Source organism: Acanthaster planci, linkage group LG04 (assembly GCF_054643075.1).
Source record: "Acanthaster planci isolate LZ-2023a linkage group LG04, COTS_SCS, whole genome shotgun sequence".
Taxonomy (NCBI): Eukaryota; Metazoa; Echinodermata; class Asteroidea; order Valvatida; family Acanthasteridae; genus Acanthaster; species Acanthaster planci.
Genome location: NC_141780.1, coordinates 21,373,984 through 21,391,290, shown reverse-complemented (window position 1 = coordinate 21,391,290; position 17,307 = coordinate 21,373,984). Strand labels below are relative to the sequence as shown.

The 17,307-nt window shown below is 40.0% G+C and overlaps 2 protein-coding genes across 7 annotated transcripts in view; both read right to left on the bottom strand.

The window, feature by feature from the left end:
* The window catches only part of LOC110983129 (serine/threonine-protein kinase TBK1-like), a 36,119-nt gene extending 27,510 nt beyond the window's left edge, over positions 1-8,609 (bottom strand). For 2 of the 5 annotated variants that reach the window (XR_015425098.1, XM_022242114.2), the window contains exons 1-2: positions 8,298-8,609; positions 1,202-1,256 (exon numbers count right to left, since the gene is read on the bottom strand). Coding sequence is in view for 3 of the 5 variants with exons in the window: in XM_022242114.2 (XP_022097806.2) it covers positions 1,202-1,256; positions 8,298-8,371 (129 nt within the window). In the remaining 2 variants the exon portion in view is untranslated. Of the gene's footprint in view, positions 1-927; positions 1,112-1,201; positions 1,257-3,006; positions 3,108-7,717; positions 7,802-8,297 lie in introns of those variants that run through there. The other 3 variants (XM_022242140.2, XM_022242182.2, XM_022242246.2) reach the window with 3 other exon arrangements.
* A 766-nt stretch (positions 8,610-9,375) lies between these two features.
* xpot (exportin for tRNA) overlaps positions 9,376-17,307 on the bottom strand; it is a 49,970-nt gene continuing 42,038 nt past the window's right edge. For both annotated transcript variants that reach the window (XM_087136326.1, XM_087136327.1), the window contains exons 20-22: positions 16,319-16,438; positions 11,424-11,480; positions 9,376-11,105 (exon numbers count right to left, since the gene is read on the bottom strand). In XM_087136326.1, coding sequence (XP_086992452.1) covers positions 11,076-11,105; positions 11,424-11,480; positions 16,319-16,438 — 207 coding nt within the window. In that variant the 3' untranslated portion in view covers positions 9,376-11,075. The remainder of the gene's footprint in view (positions 11,106-11,423; positions 11,481-16,318; positions 16,439-17,307) is intronic.

Genomic DNA, 17,307 nt, shown 5'->3' with positions numbered 1-17,307 from the left:
TGTTCATACACACACTTCCCTTTAAAGCCAGGTGGAGACGTCGCGAGCGTTTGGTCATTCCCAATTTCCCCTTACAGGAAAGCAAGACATCATCATGTCATTCATAAATTCCGGGAAGGGCTGCCTATAGTCCTATCTTTTGTATTCTTTCATATTTGTCGACAGTTAACCGATAACTTTTGAGTACATTTTTATCACCGTTAGTGATCATATCTAAAACAGCCGTAAAGCCCATTGCTATTTTGAAAATTGATGCCTACGCTTCATTGCTAAACCGTACGACTAGCACGTACAAGCTGAAAGTCTTCAGAGTAACTCCAGTCCTTCATTTGTACAAACTATCCAGTCCTCGCGTCACAAAATGCTCAATAGCAGAGACTCAGCAGGCAACTTTTGATTTGGACAGCGTGAGCAATGGACTTGCTAAATCTTGCTCACAACCCCTTGCATTACTAACAGCTTGAACGCAAGACTGGAATGATCTTGTTCGCAAGTAAAGATCGAGGTTATACGGCCATGGAGCAATGCAACTTTCCAGCCTGTGGTAATTATTTAACGTAGCTAATATTTCAAAAACGGTTCCTTGCATATTCTTCCACAAATTTTAAATTTCAAAATACGATCCGCGTATAATTCTACATGAACATATACAAACTCACATGAAGTCATCTTCTCAAGCCAATAAGCAATAAAAGCCTGAACATGATACAGCAAATAACATTCAGCTGTCAAAAACCGACAAATAAATGAAATGCAACAGAATCAACATTAAATACTTAAATCTGAAAACAACAAAAATACCATTGCCAATAACAAAAACGACTATACAGAAATACAAAGTTGGAATTGTATCACATAATTAATAAACGGGCCTGCAAATCACTATCTGTAAAACAGGTGAAAAGGAGTTCTCAAACTAGAACTTACATCGAGATGTAGTTTCGGCTTTCTATTACATCAAAGTCCAGTTAGTCTTGACTTCAGGAAACCCGTCAATGATCAAGCAAGCCATGCCAGACTACAGTTAAATCCATGTAAAATTCTTTCACAATGTCGGCTTTAACATCCGGGTTATGAAATAAGCCTATCGCGGGATGTGAAAAACCCCTTCCTCGCTGACACCCGGATATTTATCTATATTCTCCCATTTTGCCCTTTTGTTCCACTTTTGTTGCGAGAGGTCGACGAAACATTAACTTACCCACATGGAACCGTCTAATCCAACAGTCACTTGGGTTACAAGCGTTCCGGCACGCCTGAAATCAAAATAGTATACGATTTTACACTCTTAAAAACTGTCTGGGATAAAATAACAAAATAGGCTCCAAAATTTGAAAGTTGATTGCGCTACTGTCGTTAATTTCCTGTTTCAATTGAACTTTATTTTCAATTTTTGTTTTGCTATTAAAAAGGTAGTTTGGTGCTTTTTTACGGAATGAAATTCCCATCTTCATGAAGAAAGTCGCCCACAAAAAACTGCTTTTTTATATTTTACTGACAGAAATTTCCCTTTCTTTCGTGATTTGTGGATTTTGAGTGCATAATAATAGGCAGACGAGTAACACATTCTCAGAAAATGCTTTCGACGAGCAAATTTGAGGGAAACGAACACTGAAACAGGAGAACATGATAAGCTGAACAGTGTCGTCTCCATGACGACAGCAGGGGGCGCAAGAACTTTAATACACGAGAAGTGTCATTTTCTAAAACCGTGGGCAAACGCTACCTCATTCCCAGGGGATACCTTTTTTTTTTGGTGCATTGCTATATATGCGTGGATATGATGCCCGTAATTTATCTGAAAGCACGCCTGTACAGAAATGTTTCCAGACGTTTCAAAACTATTGGTAATACTCTGTTACCAACTTATACCAAGCATACATTTCAAAATTAATCATCTTATAGCTTCGAAATGAAAAGAACTTAATTTTTAATCCTTTGCATTTATTGGCAGTTTTCTTGTAGGTGGGCGACGGATTACGGACCATTATGTTCATAGCTCTGATTTATTGAACGACCGACTTTATTTTTGAAAAATATCGAACAAAACCTCAACTGTGCAGCATCTCATAAAACTTCATAGTAATTTTAGACATAGTCCATGCCTTGTCCTTCGAAATTTTCCATTAAGTTTTTGTACTCACTGTTGACCTATTAACTATACCAATGACTTTCGTCAGGCGCCGTCAACAGGCCAGTAAGTAAGCTTGCGCTCACTAAATCACGATTTGCATATTGGGAAATTATCTGCTTTCTGAGCATTTTGTGGCTCGCAAACTGAAATGGGCTATAAAAAGAAAAGAAAGGATGGAATATGCGATTAGGATTGCCAGCTCGTGTTTCGGAAAATGATTGGACAAAACCAGACCCTCCGAATCGCTTTAGTTTGCAATGGAGTGCGCATAAGCACATTGAGGCATAATAGACACAAGTTTTTTAATGGCGGCAGGCTTGGAATGCTTCAGGAATAATCATCTCTAGGTACGGTATGGATATCTTCAAAAGTTATCAGTTTAGTCACTGAACATTAAAGGAAAATGAAAGACAAGAAAAATTAGTTTTAATTTAATGTGTATGTCTTCAACATCAGAGAAACTTGTATTTCCCTGATTTTTTAAGTAAGGGTATTTATCACAGTTGTCTGTATAGGCTTATTTACAGGTCTGCAACTTCGGAGCGGTAGTCTCCCTTCAAAGAGTTACGTCAAGAGCGCCCTCGGTTGTCCGGAAAAGAATAGGCAGCTTCAAAATGATTTTTAGAAAGTGCTCAATTTAGTATGTCCAGCCGACATAAGCCCCCATTCAATTCACTATAAAGCCAAACATTGTCAAATATACATGTAGTTTTCCTACTCTGAAGAAGAGTGTCAAGTTGCACAAAACACCGTACATCGAAGACCCTTTAAAATGAGCAATACATTACAAGTAAGGTGTAACGTTAGTGTACAAAATAAGAAATGCGGACAAACTGAAGTCTCTGATTTAAACAGGTGTGGAAATGTCGTACTGTTGTTGGTGGATTCCAGGCATGAATCCAGAGTGAGTAGCGCCCTCTAGATGCTGATTTTTTGGCTTGCATCCAGCACCCCCTCGATCCACCGCCGTCAGCTACAAGTAATATTTCAAAAGGTTAAATGGAACGTAAAAACACAAGGGAAGCTTACCGTGATGAGGACATATTGTACTCGAACGTTGTTTTGAAATAAAAGAACATGGCATTAGAACTCATTAAAATTTTCTGTGGCATCGTCATCAACAACTATCAGCTGCTGCGCCCTTTTCGACGCAGGGATTACCTACAGGCCCTGGTTTGACCTTTCTTGTCAAAGTCGCAGCTTTTGGCTGATATCGCCACCAGTGCAAATTAAGCAAAGGAATAATTCAGTGTGAAAACATCTGACAAGGCTATTTAAAAATAATAAGGCCTCCGAATACTTAATGAAATGCTACTCTTTTTCGCAACGTGTGCGTTCTGAGGCAAGAGCCACCGCTAACCACTGCAGGTACTGCTTTAAAGCGAGTGATTGGGCAAACATATTTAGGTTCTGCCAAAACAACAAAATTTAATGCAAATAAAACTTAAGGAGGATACGAGAAAAGAAAGATTATCACTCTCTCATAGCGCTTATTCTCGGTGTTGAAACTGGAAATTGTTTGGAATTTTTATTTCTTCTTGAAAACTTGATCTTTTACAGATCAAAAGTCCTCCTAATTATACTTAAGTTACGTCTTGCATTAAAATATACTTTACAGCTACCGTCCCGTAGGTTTTTAGTCGCAAGTTACGGGTATAGAGCCTGAATGTGGACGTTTCTCATGTTGCTATAAACACACATCATGCACGTTTAATTTAAGAAAAGCGGTTTAAGGAGCAGCTTTAATCTTGTTCAAAAAGCGGTGCACAAATAGAATTAATGGAATTTACAAGTTTTTGTACGTAAGTACAATTACTTTCCAACTATTGGGTATGACAAGAGAAATGAATTTCAGAGGCACACTGTATATAGTAACAGGAAATGAAAGGAATGGTAAAATGAAGGATAATGTAGTCTCTCCATCCGAAATTACGGATGGAGAGATTAAGTTTGGATGCAGATAACTCACCGAAGAGTATATGTGTCATGAGAAGCTCCACCGAGTTAGATCACATTTTTAACACTCAAGCAGGAGTTTTAACTTGAGCGCGTTCGCGCATATTGGCAAGTCAAAAGCCTATGAGCCCCGAGCTAGACCAAGACCAAGATCGACAAAGCAACAGCGGCTCCTTTGGTAGGAACTTCACGAATGAATACAAGATGCAGGTATTGCGTGAGCGTTGATGTACCAACCAAAAAAACGAACGCTCCCGACAGAAGCATGGTTCTTTTTAACCGATTACGGGGTGCTTTTATTCAAGGCAGCCGGATTGGTCTAGGAGAGTGTGCCAGGCGCGAAATGGAACAGAGGGGTACCCCCCCACAAGTCCAATCCCATTCACACTCCCGCCTATGGTCACTTAACACATTCCCCTAGATGTGTGAAAAGAATTCCTGAGATAACAGTATAACAATGACCAACACTAAAGCGAGGGCTCTCTCTGCCCCATAAGTCTTCATTATGTAGGAGAGATTTAGCGAGTGGGTGCCGCAAGCACTCCACCACTCCAAAAGAAAGGTGACTTATCCCAGATGGGTAGAACAGAGACGCATCAGCCAGTCAGTCGCAGCGAGAGTACACAATACAGCTGAACAGAAGTGAACTAACGGAGGGCAAACCAAGCTTTAGTTTAAGAGGACAATGAACAGATGCACATTCTCATGGAAGGGGCGAAAGATCAACAGCCTGCACTATTTGTTACGTTCAATCGACAAATGAAACAAGAATGAGACGGAGAGAACCCCCTCTGCTTTTTATTGGTCATTGTTTCACGGGAATCTGAGAAATTCTTGTCAGACATCTAGGGGGGAGTGTGTATAGGGATTGGACACGTTGGAGGGTACCCCTCGGTCTCATTTCTTGCTGGGATATATCAATCGACTTCCACTTTGGGCCTGTTTGTTTTACGCAGATCCGGATTTAGATTACATGTAGTAATCCGGCGTCGGTTCACTAACGCTTAAACGAATTATTGTTACTCAGTTGAATTGTCATAACTTCAGCATTTTCGCAGCAGGTGTCTTCCAGGATCTTACGTAATGCAGCTCTGATTTAGTGTTTAATGATTCGTAATTGTTTCTGTAAGGGTGTAAGCGTATCGCCACACCCCTCTAACTAATAAATATTCTCATTTGATGCATAGACACGTCGACGGCAACATGTATCGTTCAGACAATGATCTGTTTTTGACTCGTACTAGTTTCCGCAGTGATATAACTGCACAATTGGAACTGAACGCATTTTGGATACTTTTCTGAAGGAAAATTTATCCGTAGGCAGTCCCATTGATGCTCCCTCTCCAGTGCAATTATCTGACGTTTCGGATCCAAATGAAATGATATCATCCTGGCTTGCAGTAGACAGTCAGTTCTCAAAAGACTGATTTGGTATGCCAGTGCCCAAGTGTGTGATGTTGCGTTAAAATCACGAAAAGGGTAACATATGATCTTTTTTGTAAAAAACTTCCATATTTCGTTCTTGATAAGTTGAATCTGTGCAGTTGTGAGCCTTACAGCCCATTGTCGTCAAAAGTAATTGAAAATGCAGAAAGCTTACAGATTTCCCTCAAGACTACTATTCCTACTTCATAAATGGTTCCCATTTAAGAGTGATTGTGTATAAAACACTGTCCAAATTCTCCTTGCCATTTCAGCTTCTCCAAGTCAACTGAAAAAAATAAAAAATGGCAGCTATAGGTAGTGAAGATCTCCAATGACTGGAGAGCTTGGCACAATTAGCGTGCGGTCAGGGGTTCAACCTCCGAAACGGATATCAGCCCGATTTGGGTGAAACTGCTGGAAGATGACAAAGGACGAGCTTTGCTTTTCTCTCAAAAAGATTTGTCCTGGAGGCTAAAACTGAAACACTTTACAAAATCGTCATATTCAGATGCATCTTTCAATGCACGGACGGGTCATGAAATTTCTGAATGATGGGGGATTTACTGTTCTCAAAATACCTTGGACACTCATATGGAAGAAATGACTTTACAAGGACACCGCGTCCGTCAAAGAAAAGCTGAAGCAATGACAGAAAACGAAGAAGAAACGTTGTGGGAGACTGGGGTACTAAGTGAAGAAACTCCACAGAAACTCAGGGAAACGATTTTGTATCTTTCCGGATGAGCCACTTTGCCAGCTGAGATTTGAAAACTTGTTGGTGTCCCTTCAGGCAGACAGTGATGGACCCTAATGAATGGAGCAAACCAGCGAAGGGATCACTATTCCAGATCCACATCTGTGAGAACAAACAGGCCCGACGTTCTTTCTCCTTAAAATGCAAGATTATTAAAAGAGCTATTTAGGATTTGACAGCGGTCATCGTGATGCACTTTTCTTCTTGTAACTGCAAGGATATTCAATAAACTATACATGCATCTAATTAGAGACAATATAGCGGTAAGCTATTGTATTGAAATGAAAGGTCAGTAACAGTTCGTTTGCTGGAGTCAAAACAAAATATTGAAACGTTCAAGCGATGTGACCTTAACCATTGTGTTCTGGCGTGGAACACATTAATTTGGTGAAGGTTCTGCTTCCGGTTCTTAGGCTGTTTCTAAATTACTTAATAGGCTTCAGCTGACGACCGTATGCCCTTCACGAACTCGTGATACTTCAGCTGAGGGCAAGTATACTTCGGACGCAACCTTATTTTTCATTTCGTTTTAGGTATAATCAGTTGAGCACTTGGCGCATTTAAAATAAGCACATGCCGTCACTGACACCACGAACTAACACTCAGTTGCAAGTGGGCGTGCGTGTCAGTTCGTGGAAAAGACACGAATTTAATCCATGCATACACTCGCTGCCTTGCCCCCAAATTTAACTGAAATTCGTTTTAACTAATGCAATTAAGATCTACGGAGCCCCTAAAGAGACATGGGTTGATAAGTTTGTGAAACAAAAATACACGGAGTGCACGCCAGACGTGTCGCACTGTACCGGGTGCCAGTTCATAAAAGAAAATAACATGGTTCTCTATGGCCAAGTTCTGGCGGCCTGTTCCCGTATTTTCACGAACAGCTCGATTTGTTGTTCGTGGGTCGGCCGCTCCAACGCCGGGAACAAACAACCGGTTACCGCTGGTAGTGACAAGCAACATGCAACATGGTGGCGTCCATGTAGGCTACGTTATTCGAGAGTTAATGTTTGGATGGGCTGAATTTTTTTCTATATAAACAGGAACATTCATTTCTGTGTTACGGAAAATAATTAATGTTAATTTTGCAAAACTTCTCGTTGTCTATGGTTTTGGAAGCCATCTCTCTACTTTTTGCTGCTGGTCTAAAGTCAAAATCTCACGAGTTTTTCCATGTGTTCCTGTAAAACCCTGACGAAGAGGTGGTGTGTAATCTTGTTCCGAGAACAGTGTCCTTAAGTCGTGTTCCCGCCGTTCGAGCGCGAGAACAAGAAACCCTTGTCAAGAACAGGCAGCCCGAACTCAACCTATAAGTGCGCACAAATGAGATCACCTTGAGCACGACTGAGTGTGGTGTCAGTGACGAATGTACACGGGCTAAAAGCAACCTAAGTCGTACTCCACAGGAAAAACGAACAATCTTTACAAAGGCTACTGTTGCTTACTTTTCATTTCGTCCCTAAATTCATTCCGAGGTGTAGTTTATTTCCTCTAGACAAACTTCATCTATCACAGTTGCTCCACTCCTCCTGTGTCAAATTATGAAATGTATAAACCAAACTTAATAAGCATTTTTGAGAAAATGAGATGGGTAAAAGCAATATATATTGGGGAGAAATATAGATGTATTGTCCATAAGTTTTCGTTGATTGTACTCCACAAAGTGATGAAAGAGAGCTCTGGTGACAAAATGTCGAAAACGTTTGCCAATTCGCGTCAACCATCCCCAATGTTCCAGTAACAGACGTTAGCTCAAAGTCTGTCGGCACTCTGCACAATGTTGCTACTGAAATCGAATCAACGACCCTGTGATAAACGCGAATACATTTGTCCAAAGAACGTACATTAGTACTACTACTAGTTTGAACGGCCAAAAGAGCTAGGTTTTCAAACTACAACGAACACTCAACGCTTGAAACCAGGTCTCTTTTGCTTCCCACTCAAATCCAAGGAATTCCACAACACACCCTAACCCGAGAAGTAACCTATGAGTCATGTTTAACAGAAAAACGCAAACGGACTCACCTTTTGGCGTAATCCATGGACGACGAGCTATGGAAATGTATACGGTTTAAAAATGCACCAACGGCTGGCTGCATCTAGGCATGGTCCCGGTCTGGGCGAGCTTCCAGGGTGTACGCGCATGCCTACAATGTATTTCTCACAGGCCGACGCTCTTGCTGAGGGGTTTCCCGATAATTTGTGCCAAGCCGGCCATAACGCGCCAATCAGCAAACTGCATGCGTGTTTTGTGGTCACTGCCAGCCATGCGCAATCCACCGACTCGTATTCAGCTTATCGTTGACTCCGTATTGCAAATGCCCACAACAGGTTAACTGGCCGCTTCGCTTGCAGAAGACGTACGAGCTGGCTTAAATTCCACGAGAACCTCGACAAGCTACTTTGTGCATACAGTCCAATGAAGGAGGCTGCAAACCATTTTACGTAAACGTCCACCGATAAGGCCAGAAGGCGACTTCGATGCGATGTCGACAGAATCATCATGACAATGGTGAGAATGAGATATTGAAGTTGATTACACACAGTGGTTCTCGAATAAACATTCCAAGCAAAACTTCCAAGGGCATCTTTAACATTAAAACCATGGCTGTGACGAAGTAGTCATTGCTTTAGTGAAATTATCACTATCCAATGTCATATAATATCCATTCCAATCCACGAGCATCACTTTTCCCTCGGCAATCGAGTACACGTGCACGTCATTCATTGTGAAGTGTACATCCCCAGTGTACCAACAACGCGTGAATATGCTGTGTCCATACGCACACGTGCTTTACAGCATGCACTACGTCATAGGGAATCTCCCGCTCCACTTGCATTACGTGCAGTCCGAGTGCACACAACGGGGATCCCAAGATTGCCCAATCACCAGACATTGCGTAAACAACAGGGGAAAACCCATTACGTCAAACCCGGTTCAATAATGTACAGTATATGTATAGCTGTAATCCTGAATTACAACCTGCATTATCTGAACATGCGGGGGGGGGAGTATTCGATTTATATGTTAATTATTGTTAACGCCATCTTTCGGGTTGAAAGGTTTTCACAGGAATCAAAAGCACAGAGCAGAACAACTCGATTAAACCAAAGGCCTCCAGGGGCGCAAAGAAATTATATTAATGCAGCACTGGATTTGGGAATTGTGCAAATACAAAGTGGTTTGTACCATTTCACCGCCGTATTTATCAATGGTGCATGTTTTTTTCCTGATTTTCCATATACCAATCCTTCCAAATCCTCAAAACAAAACAAGAATAAACATAGGAAAATTTAAATTTTAAAAACATGTTCATCAATTTCAGTTACAATACAAATTCATTATGCCCACAATCTGTCAGTATACTTGCTGATTAATGATTGAGGAATCTTAAACCGAGTTGCACTCGCATAACATAAAGGAATATTTTAAAAAATCAGTCCATAGCCGATTCTATTTTGTTTGGGAGGTATTTGAAGCCAACATAATTATAAGCCGTCCTACTTTCCAAAGACAAGTGAACAGCTGGATTTGAGAATAAATCAGATGTCTGACACATTCACACATTGTGCATTCAGTAAAATTGAATCTTAGCATATTTATCCAACGCAAAGGCACGTCTTTTGTAGATAAACTGCAAAACTTCAGTATGAAATGCCATGAACCTAAGATTTAATGGCTTTTGGGAAACATGAATTTGCTAAGGAACATAAAAATTATGCAAATCTAGCAGTTGCATGAACATTAAATCATGCACAACTAAAAAAAAATCGTTTATTTCAAGGCTGATTTTTATCACAGATGACTTCACTCTGAAATCTATCTTGAGGCTTTGAATAAAATGATGGTACGATTTCTATTTCCACTCATTAGTTGATATGCTTCGTACACGATCACACCACTGTGGAATGGTCAAAAGTAGATCTGGGGAAGTTTAAACACCGCTGAAGAATATGCACTTCAAAGGTACTACCATGGGTAATGAAACAAAGTCCGCAAGGGCTTGTCTCTTTTTGTACAGGTGCAAAATTAGAACTGGACTACACAATACATGTACCATACTGGGCCGAACCCAAGTCTAAAGCTAGCGCATAAACACTATAAATTCACATGCACTTGTAAGGATAAATAAGCTAAAGAGATGGCATTTGACAGCCTGTATTGATTTAAATAAACTTCTCTTTCTTTTATAAATTTCCTTAACCTGGTCAACTGATCAAATAATCTTTATTTCAGTCCTCAGTGAAAAAACTATATTGAAACCAGTTAACGGCAGTTCAGAAATTATGCCAGAAACTAAAAATGTGAAAGAAACACAAACGGAATTACACAGTCGGTACATTTCTCACTTTGTAAAGGGAGGGGCTTCAGCATGAATGAAAACACCATTGCTAGAGTGGAATGTAATAAACGAAATGTTAATTACATTTGCACTTTCAAGTTCTCAGCTATTCAATATGATATCCTGGGGTGGGGAGAGTTGCAGCAAAATGAATAGCTACTTTTGACCTCCAGGTGTTAGTTTTAATATAAACCTTTAAAGGTGAAGATACAAATTTACATTTATCATACAAATCAGGATGGGACTTTGTACAAACTTGGGGCTTTGTTTTTCTTCCTCTACCATGACATTGAGCACACTTGCTGATCCGAATTTTGGCTAAAGTTTCTGTCATGATATGATGGAGCAAACCAAAATAAAGTTTTTAAGGGGGGGGGGGTTTAATACATATAACATCTGTACAAGTTGCGGCTCTCATGATGGAACACCTGAATTAGGCTTTGCCTACAGACATCGGTTGTCACGATTTCCTGGCCGATTCAAAGAAAACCTGAGTAGTCAAAAATGAAAAAAAGTTCATCTCTTAAATCTTAAATCTGGCTGGATATATTCCTAGACATGAGAAGCTATTGTAGTGATTTTAATGTACAATTATGTGTATTATTGGAATTGTATTTTGTATATGGTTTAATCAATCTGCTGGTCTGTAAGACAGAATATTCGGACATTTGATCGAATTGAAGGTTAAAAATTTGACAAGTGAATTGTTCGATTTGACTCAGCCCTGTCATTTACAACTGTTTCGCAGTCCTTATTTGACACAGGAGTATGAAAAAAAAACCCAAAACATGAATATTTTGCCACTTACTTTAAAGTAATTTCTAAAGACTTTTGGCTCCATCTCGTGTAGCGCGCGACAGAATGCCTGAATAAAAATGAAATAAAATGCAGGTAATTTAATCTGGAAAATAATTTACATAAACTGTTGCAAACTTAGATAGTAGATTCATAAGATTCACTGTTGATATTGTATTGTTCTATCAAACATCATTATTCATTGAAAAAGGTTATTTCTCTCTGGTATCCCCTGGAACAAAGTGTCTGTCTGTCTTTCTTTCTAAATTCCAAATTTCCTCCGACATGATATTTTGAGCTCTGGGAATTTCCAATGATGAAGTTAAACTTTAATTCACAGCCAGGGATTTCCCCTTTTTACTGGAAAAGGGGACTCTTAGTTTACCATTACAATAAACAATTTATGATTAAAAAACCCACAACAGCCAAAGGATAAACCAATGACAGGATATATCAATCAATTTTTCAGTCTCTCCACACAAACATTAAGACCATCATAAAACATAAACAGAGCCTCACAGTTTGTGATGTGAAAACACTGTGAGCACGATACATGCACATATGCAAATACACAGTCTTTTTGCAGAATGTTGAGATAAAACGGCTTGACACAAAATCTCCCCAACAAATTTCTCCTTATATGGGAAATACTTGAGCATTTCTAAGTCAAAGTTAACTGCTCTACAGAAAAAAATTCGTTCCTGTCTTTTTCCGCTTGTTACATGTACAGATGTACTTCAAATGAGTTAATTTTGCATTCGGAGTCTTGTAGGAAACTTCCTACCTAAAACTTACCATAGGTGATGTCAGAACAAACTTTCAGTATATTATAGGGCAACACATGGCAAGCAAGCGGGGACAGATTATAGATTACTTTAAAAATTGTCGAGCCACAGGAAATCATGTTGCCTTGGGGACAAAAACAATTTTCCCGTGGGAATTCGATGATTTTTTTGGTCTCTGAACAATGATTCATTCAACCATTTCCCTTCTAATACCAATAGGTTATTGTAAACAAAGAGAAACTAACCCTGGACATTGAAAAGAGTTAACATGTAGATATACGTATGAGCTAAAAATACACTTAACTACATACACATGTGCTGCAGCTTGTGGGGGATAGTTTTGCAAAAATAAAAAAACAAAACAAAACAGAGGTAAGAGGTATTCATTTAGTATTTTGGGGTCCAAAGCTGTAGATTTTTGCGAGATAACCAAACGACAACCAACCGATACATGTAGTACCAAAATATAGACCTTCTCTAATCATTCTACATTTTAAATATGCATCCAGAGGGAAAGATGAAAATCTGATTTAAAACTGTTTGTAGCACCACAGAGTTGAACTGATGCACTTTAACCACTTGGTGGATTTTTCTTGAGCAAGACAAGATGCCGGGTACTTTTCAAAATTTTCCCTTTTCAAAATTCTTTAAAAATTCATCATTTCATTAATGGCTGTTTATACCAAAATGAAGGACTCTTTGGGCACTACTCTAAAGCTGACAGGTAAAATTCATTGACTCCTGAATATTTCAGCCAGGCCTGCAGCCTTGGAAAAAGAGCCCAGATTGTGCAGTGTTACGTAAGATTCTTTAGTTCAAGAAACTGGCACAGTGCACTGCTGACCTGTTTTCAATAGGAGCCAGATTAGCGTGCAGAGGTGATGTGTGGCTCATCGCTGCGGTGGTGGAGTGCTTTTGTCCCCAATGGTAATCCGCTCGCTCTTAATGCATCAAACCGTGGTATACTATTTCAAAACAAGGCTGAATTATCTCCGCTATTGAGAGCGAAAAAATGTCATAATGCCCAGCGGCTCAGTCTTTTGTGTTGAGCACAGTCTTTTGTTATAAGGCCCAACTCTTTTGTCCCAGTTCCGGGCTCCCGGCTCTGCATATAAAGCCTGTGTACTCGAAAACGGGTCGCCCGGGAGGAAGTGGTTAAATGAATTAAAGCAACCTTTGACAGTTTCTGCCTTGTGAAAGAAAACAAAGTGTTGTAAACTGTGGTGAAATTTTTGGCATTAACATTCAATTAAAAAATGAGAAATACGTCATCGAAATTGCCAGAATCAAAGCTGTTCGGGGATGGTGGAAGGATCTTCATCTTGTCAGAGGTTGCTGGGAAGGGAAAACAACTGGTCCTCAATGTCTAGCATGACCTCGCTTCAACTTCTTAGTTTCCTCACAAATTTCAATTGCAATAGTGGAATATGAAATATTTCGAAATATTAGACCTGAAAAGGGACGCATGAGATACATACAGCCAAAATGATGAAACAAAGAACCACAACGCCTGGCAGAGTAAACATTTCTGACGTGGTAAACCATACCCAGCAAATTCATCTCTGCTGGTTTCATGAGTCAGGCAGGCTTTTTACAAGTGAGACTAAGACAATAGACTTTTGTTTGAATAGATGACTGTAAATTCCAGGTTTTAACTGCATCCATTTGTGGGAACTAAACTGAATGACCCTGCAGGATGCATCTGAAGCAGCAAAGCAAATCAAGAATACCTCTAGGAGGTCCTCTCCAATGCCAAATATTTTAAGGCTTAGTAATCAGCCACAAATAATGCCTTGAATATGGGCACTGTACCCTTTCGTTTTCAAGGGCTCGGGTTTGAATCTACAGACATGGAACCTGGTCAGCTTGGAACCCCAATCAACTGCGGAGGGTGGAAATATTCAATACTTGGATCTAACTATTACTCCTACTGGTATATACACTGCCTCACTGTAGGTTAGTCCTCCTTCCGACAGTACAACTGAGTTTCATGTGGAATTAATATTTAGTTTTTTGGGGGAGCACAACGGATAAATGCTTGAGAGCACCCCCCCCAATGAGTAGGGTGTGGGGGAGGGGAGAGCGTGGGGGGAATCCCTTGGATCTGTGTCCTTGCGATTGGTACATACTTACATTATGTATTTGTGTGCATAATGCGCATTATTATTAGGCAATATTTCCCTTGGCTGGTGTACATGTAGCAATCAGTATCAAATTGTGTGGAAATGGTTGTGCAGTAGTTTGTTAATATTCAACTTCCTGAAAAAATAGGCCTACACTTGGAAGTGGGTCCACTTTAACATAAAATGTAAAAGCAGTATGGAATTTCCATTTCATCTTTATGTAGAATATATTTTAAACTCATAGGTCAAAAAAATTCCAAGTATTGATCAACATTTGCTGTATGACAGTAAGAAAATTCCCCTTGGAACACACAGGGTTTTATGAAACACGATTTCACAGAACAACACCCTTATCTTTAGAATTCGTCCCACGAAGGCCATGCCTCAAAAAAGAATGAGGTATTAAAGATAATGAAATGGAAATGTAAGCTACACCCTCAAGGGAGGCCCCTCGAATAACAGGATATCTGCTCGTTGGAAATTATTTCAGCACCGTCGTCAAAAAAAAATACTCAGAAATCAGTGTTTTAGGATGAAATCAACACTGCTTTTCTGCATACCTGAATGGCAACCTGATACAAAACAAATGAAAGGAACGAAAACCAAATCACAAAGGCTTTACAGCGCAACAGCGCTTAACAATCTTGTGACATTACCTCATACATGTACAATGTAGTGTACACAGTGTATGAATCCTAAGTCTTGTAAGGTGAATGATTTGTTCTTCTATTGCGAACTTCATATTTCAGTTGTGCTTCAAATGATTTGGGGAAACCCTACATGTACCTCTTGAGCATTCTTAGGGCACTGAAGGGTTTGACGGTACACTCTCAGCATAGGAGTAGATGTGTAAGGGATTTTGGGCAGCCTCAACTAGAAATTTTTAAAGCCATATTGAACTGAACGATGCTAAATGTTAGAGTTTTGCTGATGTGTGTGCACTGTTATGTCAAAACCGCAAATCAAATGTCAATAGATTAAATTGTGTGACAAACCAAAAAAAGGGCACACTGCCATTTCCTGACATTTAAAACTTAACAAATGGATTAAGACGTAATAAAGTCCACATTTTCCGCCCACAAACTTTGTCTAAATGCTGACATTTAGCGCATGGTTTAGCATAATCCCAGAGAATGTCCCACTGAGCAAGAAAGTAAAGGTTCAATTTGATGGACAGCAGCTTCAAAATTAAGAATACGTACATTTTCTCGGTGACTGTTTTCAAACCACTTGCATTACATTTGGAGTGAAATCTACATGTATGTACCTTCGGCAGAGTCCAAGTTTGGTTTGCTATTAAACCATTAAAGAAAGTCTTTACTTGTTTCTACTGCCATTACAAACACGTTCCTAGATCTTTCCAAAGCAGTAGGTTATTAATGGACTTTGCTAGATTGAGGAAGGTTTAACCTAGCCAACTTGACTCTGCAAGATACAGTAGAGAATTATGCCATCGGTTTACAACAAAACGTTGGCTTTTGAAAGATTCAGGAGCCATGAAATGCCTGGGGAGTTGGGGTATGTAGCTAATCAATCAAGAAGCTTTGAGGAATGCCAGAAACCATTTTCCTGTGACATGTCCTGCTTCAGGGCAAAAAGAATGGTTAGGGAAAGTCATTTCTTGATACACCGTTCATGCTTGAAAGAATATGTTGGAAATATGTGCAGGTCTGTGGATGTTGGATTAGTTTGTAGGATTAAGGAGTTAGAACCAAACCAGTTTAACTTGCAGTGGTATCCTCCATTCATGTTATAAAGAATATGTCGGTAGATTTTGCACGAGTGCTGAGGTGTTGAAGGATTTTGTAGGGTTGAGTTTATTAGATCTCAGTCACTTGTTGATTTGCAGTCGCCTTGGTGTCTGCATTAGTGACGCAAAGAAATGTGCCCGTTGGGTTTTCAGTAGCAGTAGATTTCAGCTACTAGGCTCCTTGTTTGAGTTTGAAGGGTCTGGGTGGGTTAGAGTTGCAGTCTGAGAGAGGGCCTGTCATGGTGCTCACCTGGGCAGGCTCCGGGCCTAGAGGCAACGAAGGGAAGTAGTCCCGCTGTAGGAAACCGGTCAGGTTGGACCCTTCCTTGGCTAGTACTGACTTCAGCACGGCTGCATCTTCATTCAGAGCCTACATGGGGTACACAGGAGAGGAAAGATGTTTACTTACTGGACGACTTTAAAGGTCTTATTGTGATGTTGACATTCCAAACTTCCTGGGTAGTGTACAAATAAGTTTCTGGTTCCAGAAGACTCAGGAAAAAGGAAACTCGGTCTACTCTATTTCAGTTCTTTCAGGTGTTGTAACGAAGGAAACCTCAAAAATGTACAGGGGGCTGTAGTCTGCAAGCAAACCTGAGGAAACTCGGTGACAGAGGAAAAGAAATTCTCACTTTTGGCTGAGAAGGAAGGAAGGCCTTGGAAATGATATTCTGGGGAATAAACCCACCCAATTACCTGGGAACTGAAAACCAAATCCACATACCAACCTAGGCTGGATCTGACCTCAGATCATTGAGTTTGAAGGCAAACTATTTATGCTATTTATGTACACATATACTTGCATAACTCAACCTTCACAACATGATAAAATAACCTGGCTTTATGTCAAAGTATATCCTAGACATTTCATGAGCCATTCCTCCTGACGGCTCTGAATATTGTGCCAAATCCAGGACAGAAGTGAATTGTATCCCTCCTTTCTACTGGTCACTTTATTCCCAACCCCTGCAGATCCCTAAAATCTGACAGGGGATTTGCAAGGAGTTGGAACATTGTCTAGGGTCCAACCGTTACACAATTGCCTAATGTGGTGTCTGGTATACCCGCAGAGTTCAAGCCTAAAGAATGTGACACTGGTTTCCTGGAGTGAGGAGAATATGGGGGAAGTAAAGTCTTGTAGCAAAATGCCTTGGGAGTGTACAATGTAAAAGTAAACATCACAAACCACTTTAAAAACTCTTCAGTTTGAATAAATGTCGACTCAAAAGGCACATGAAA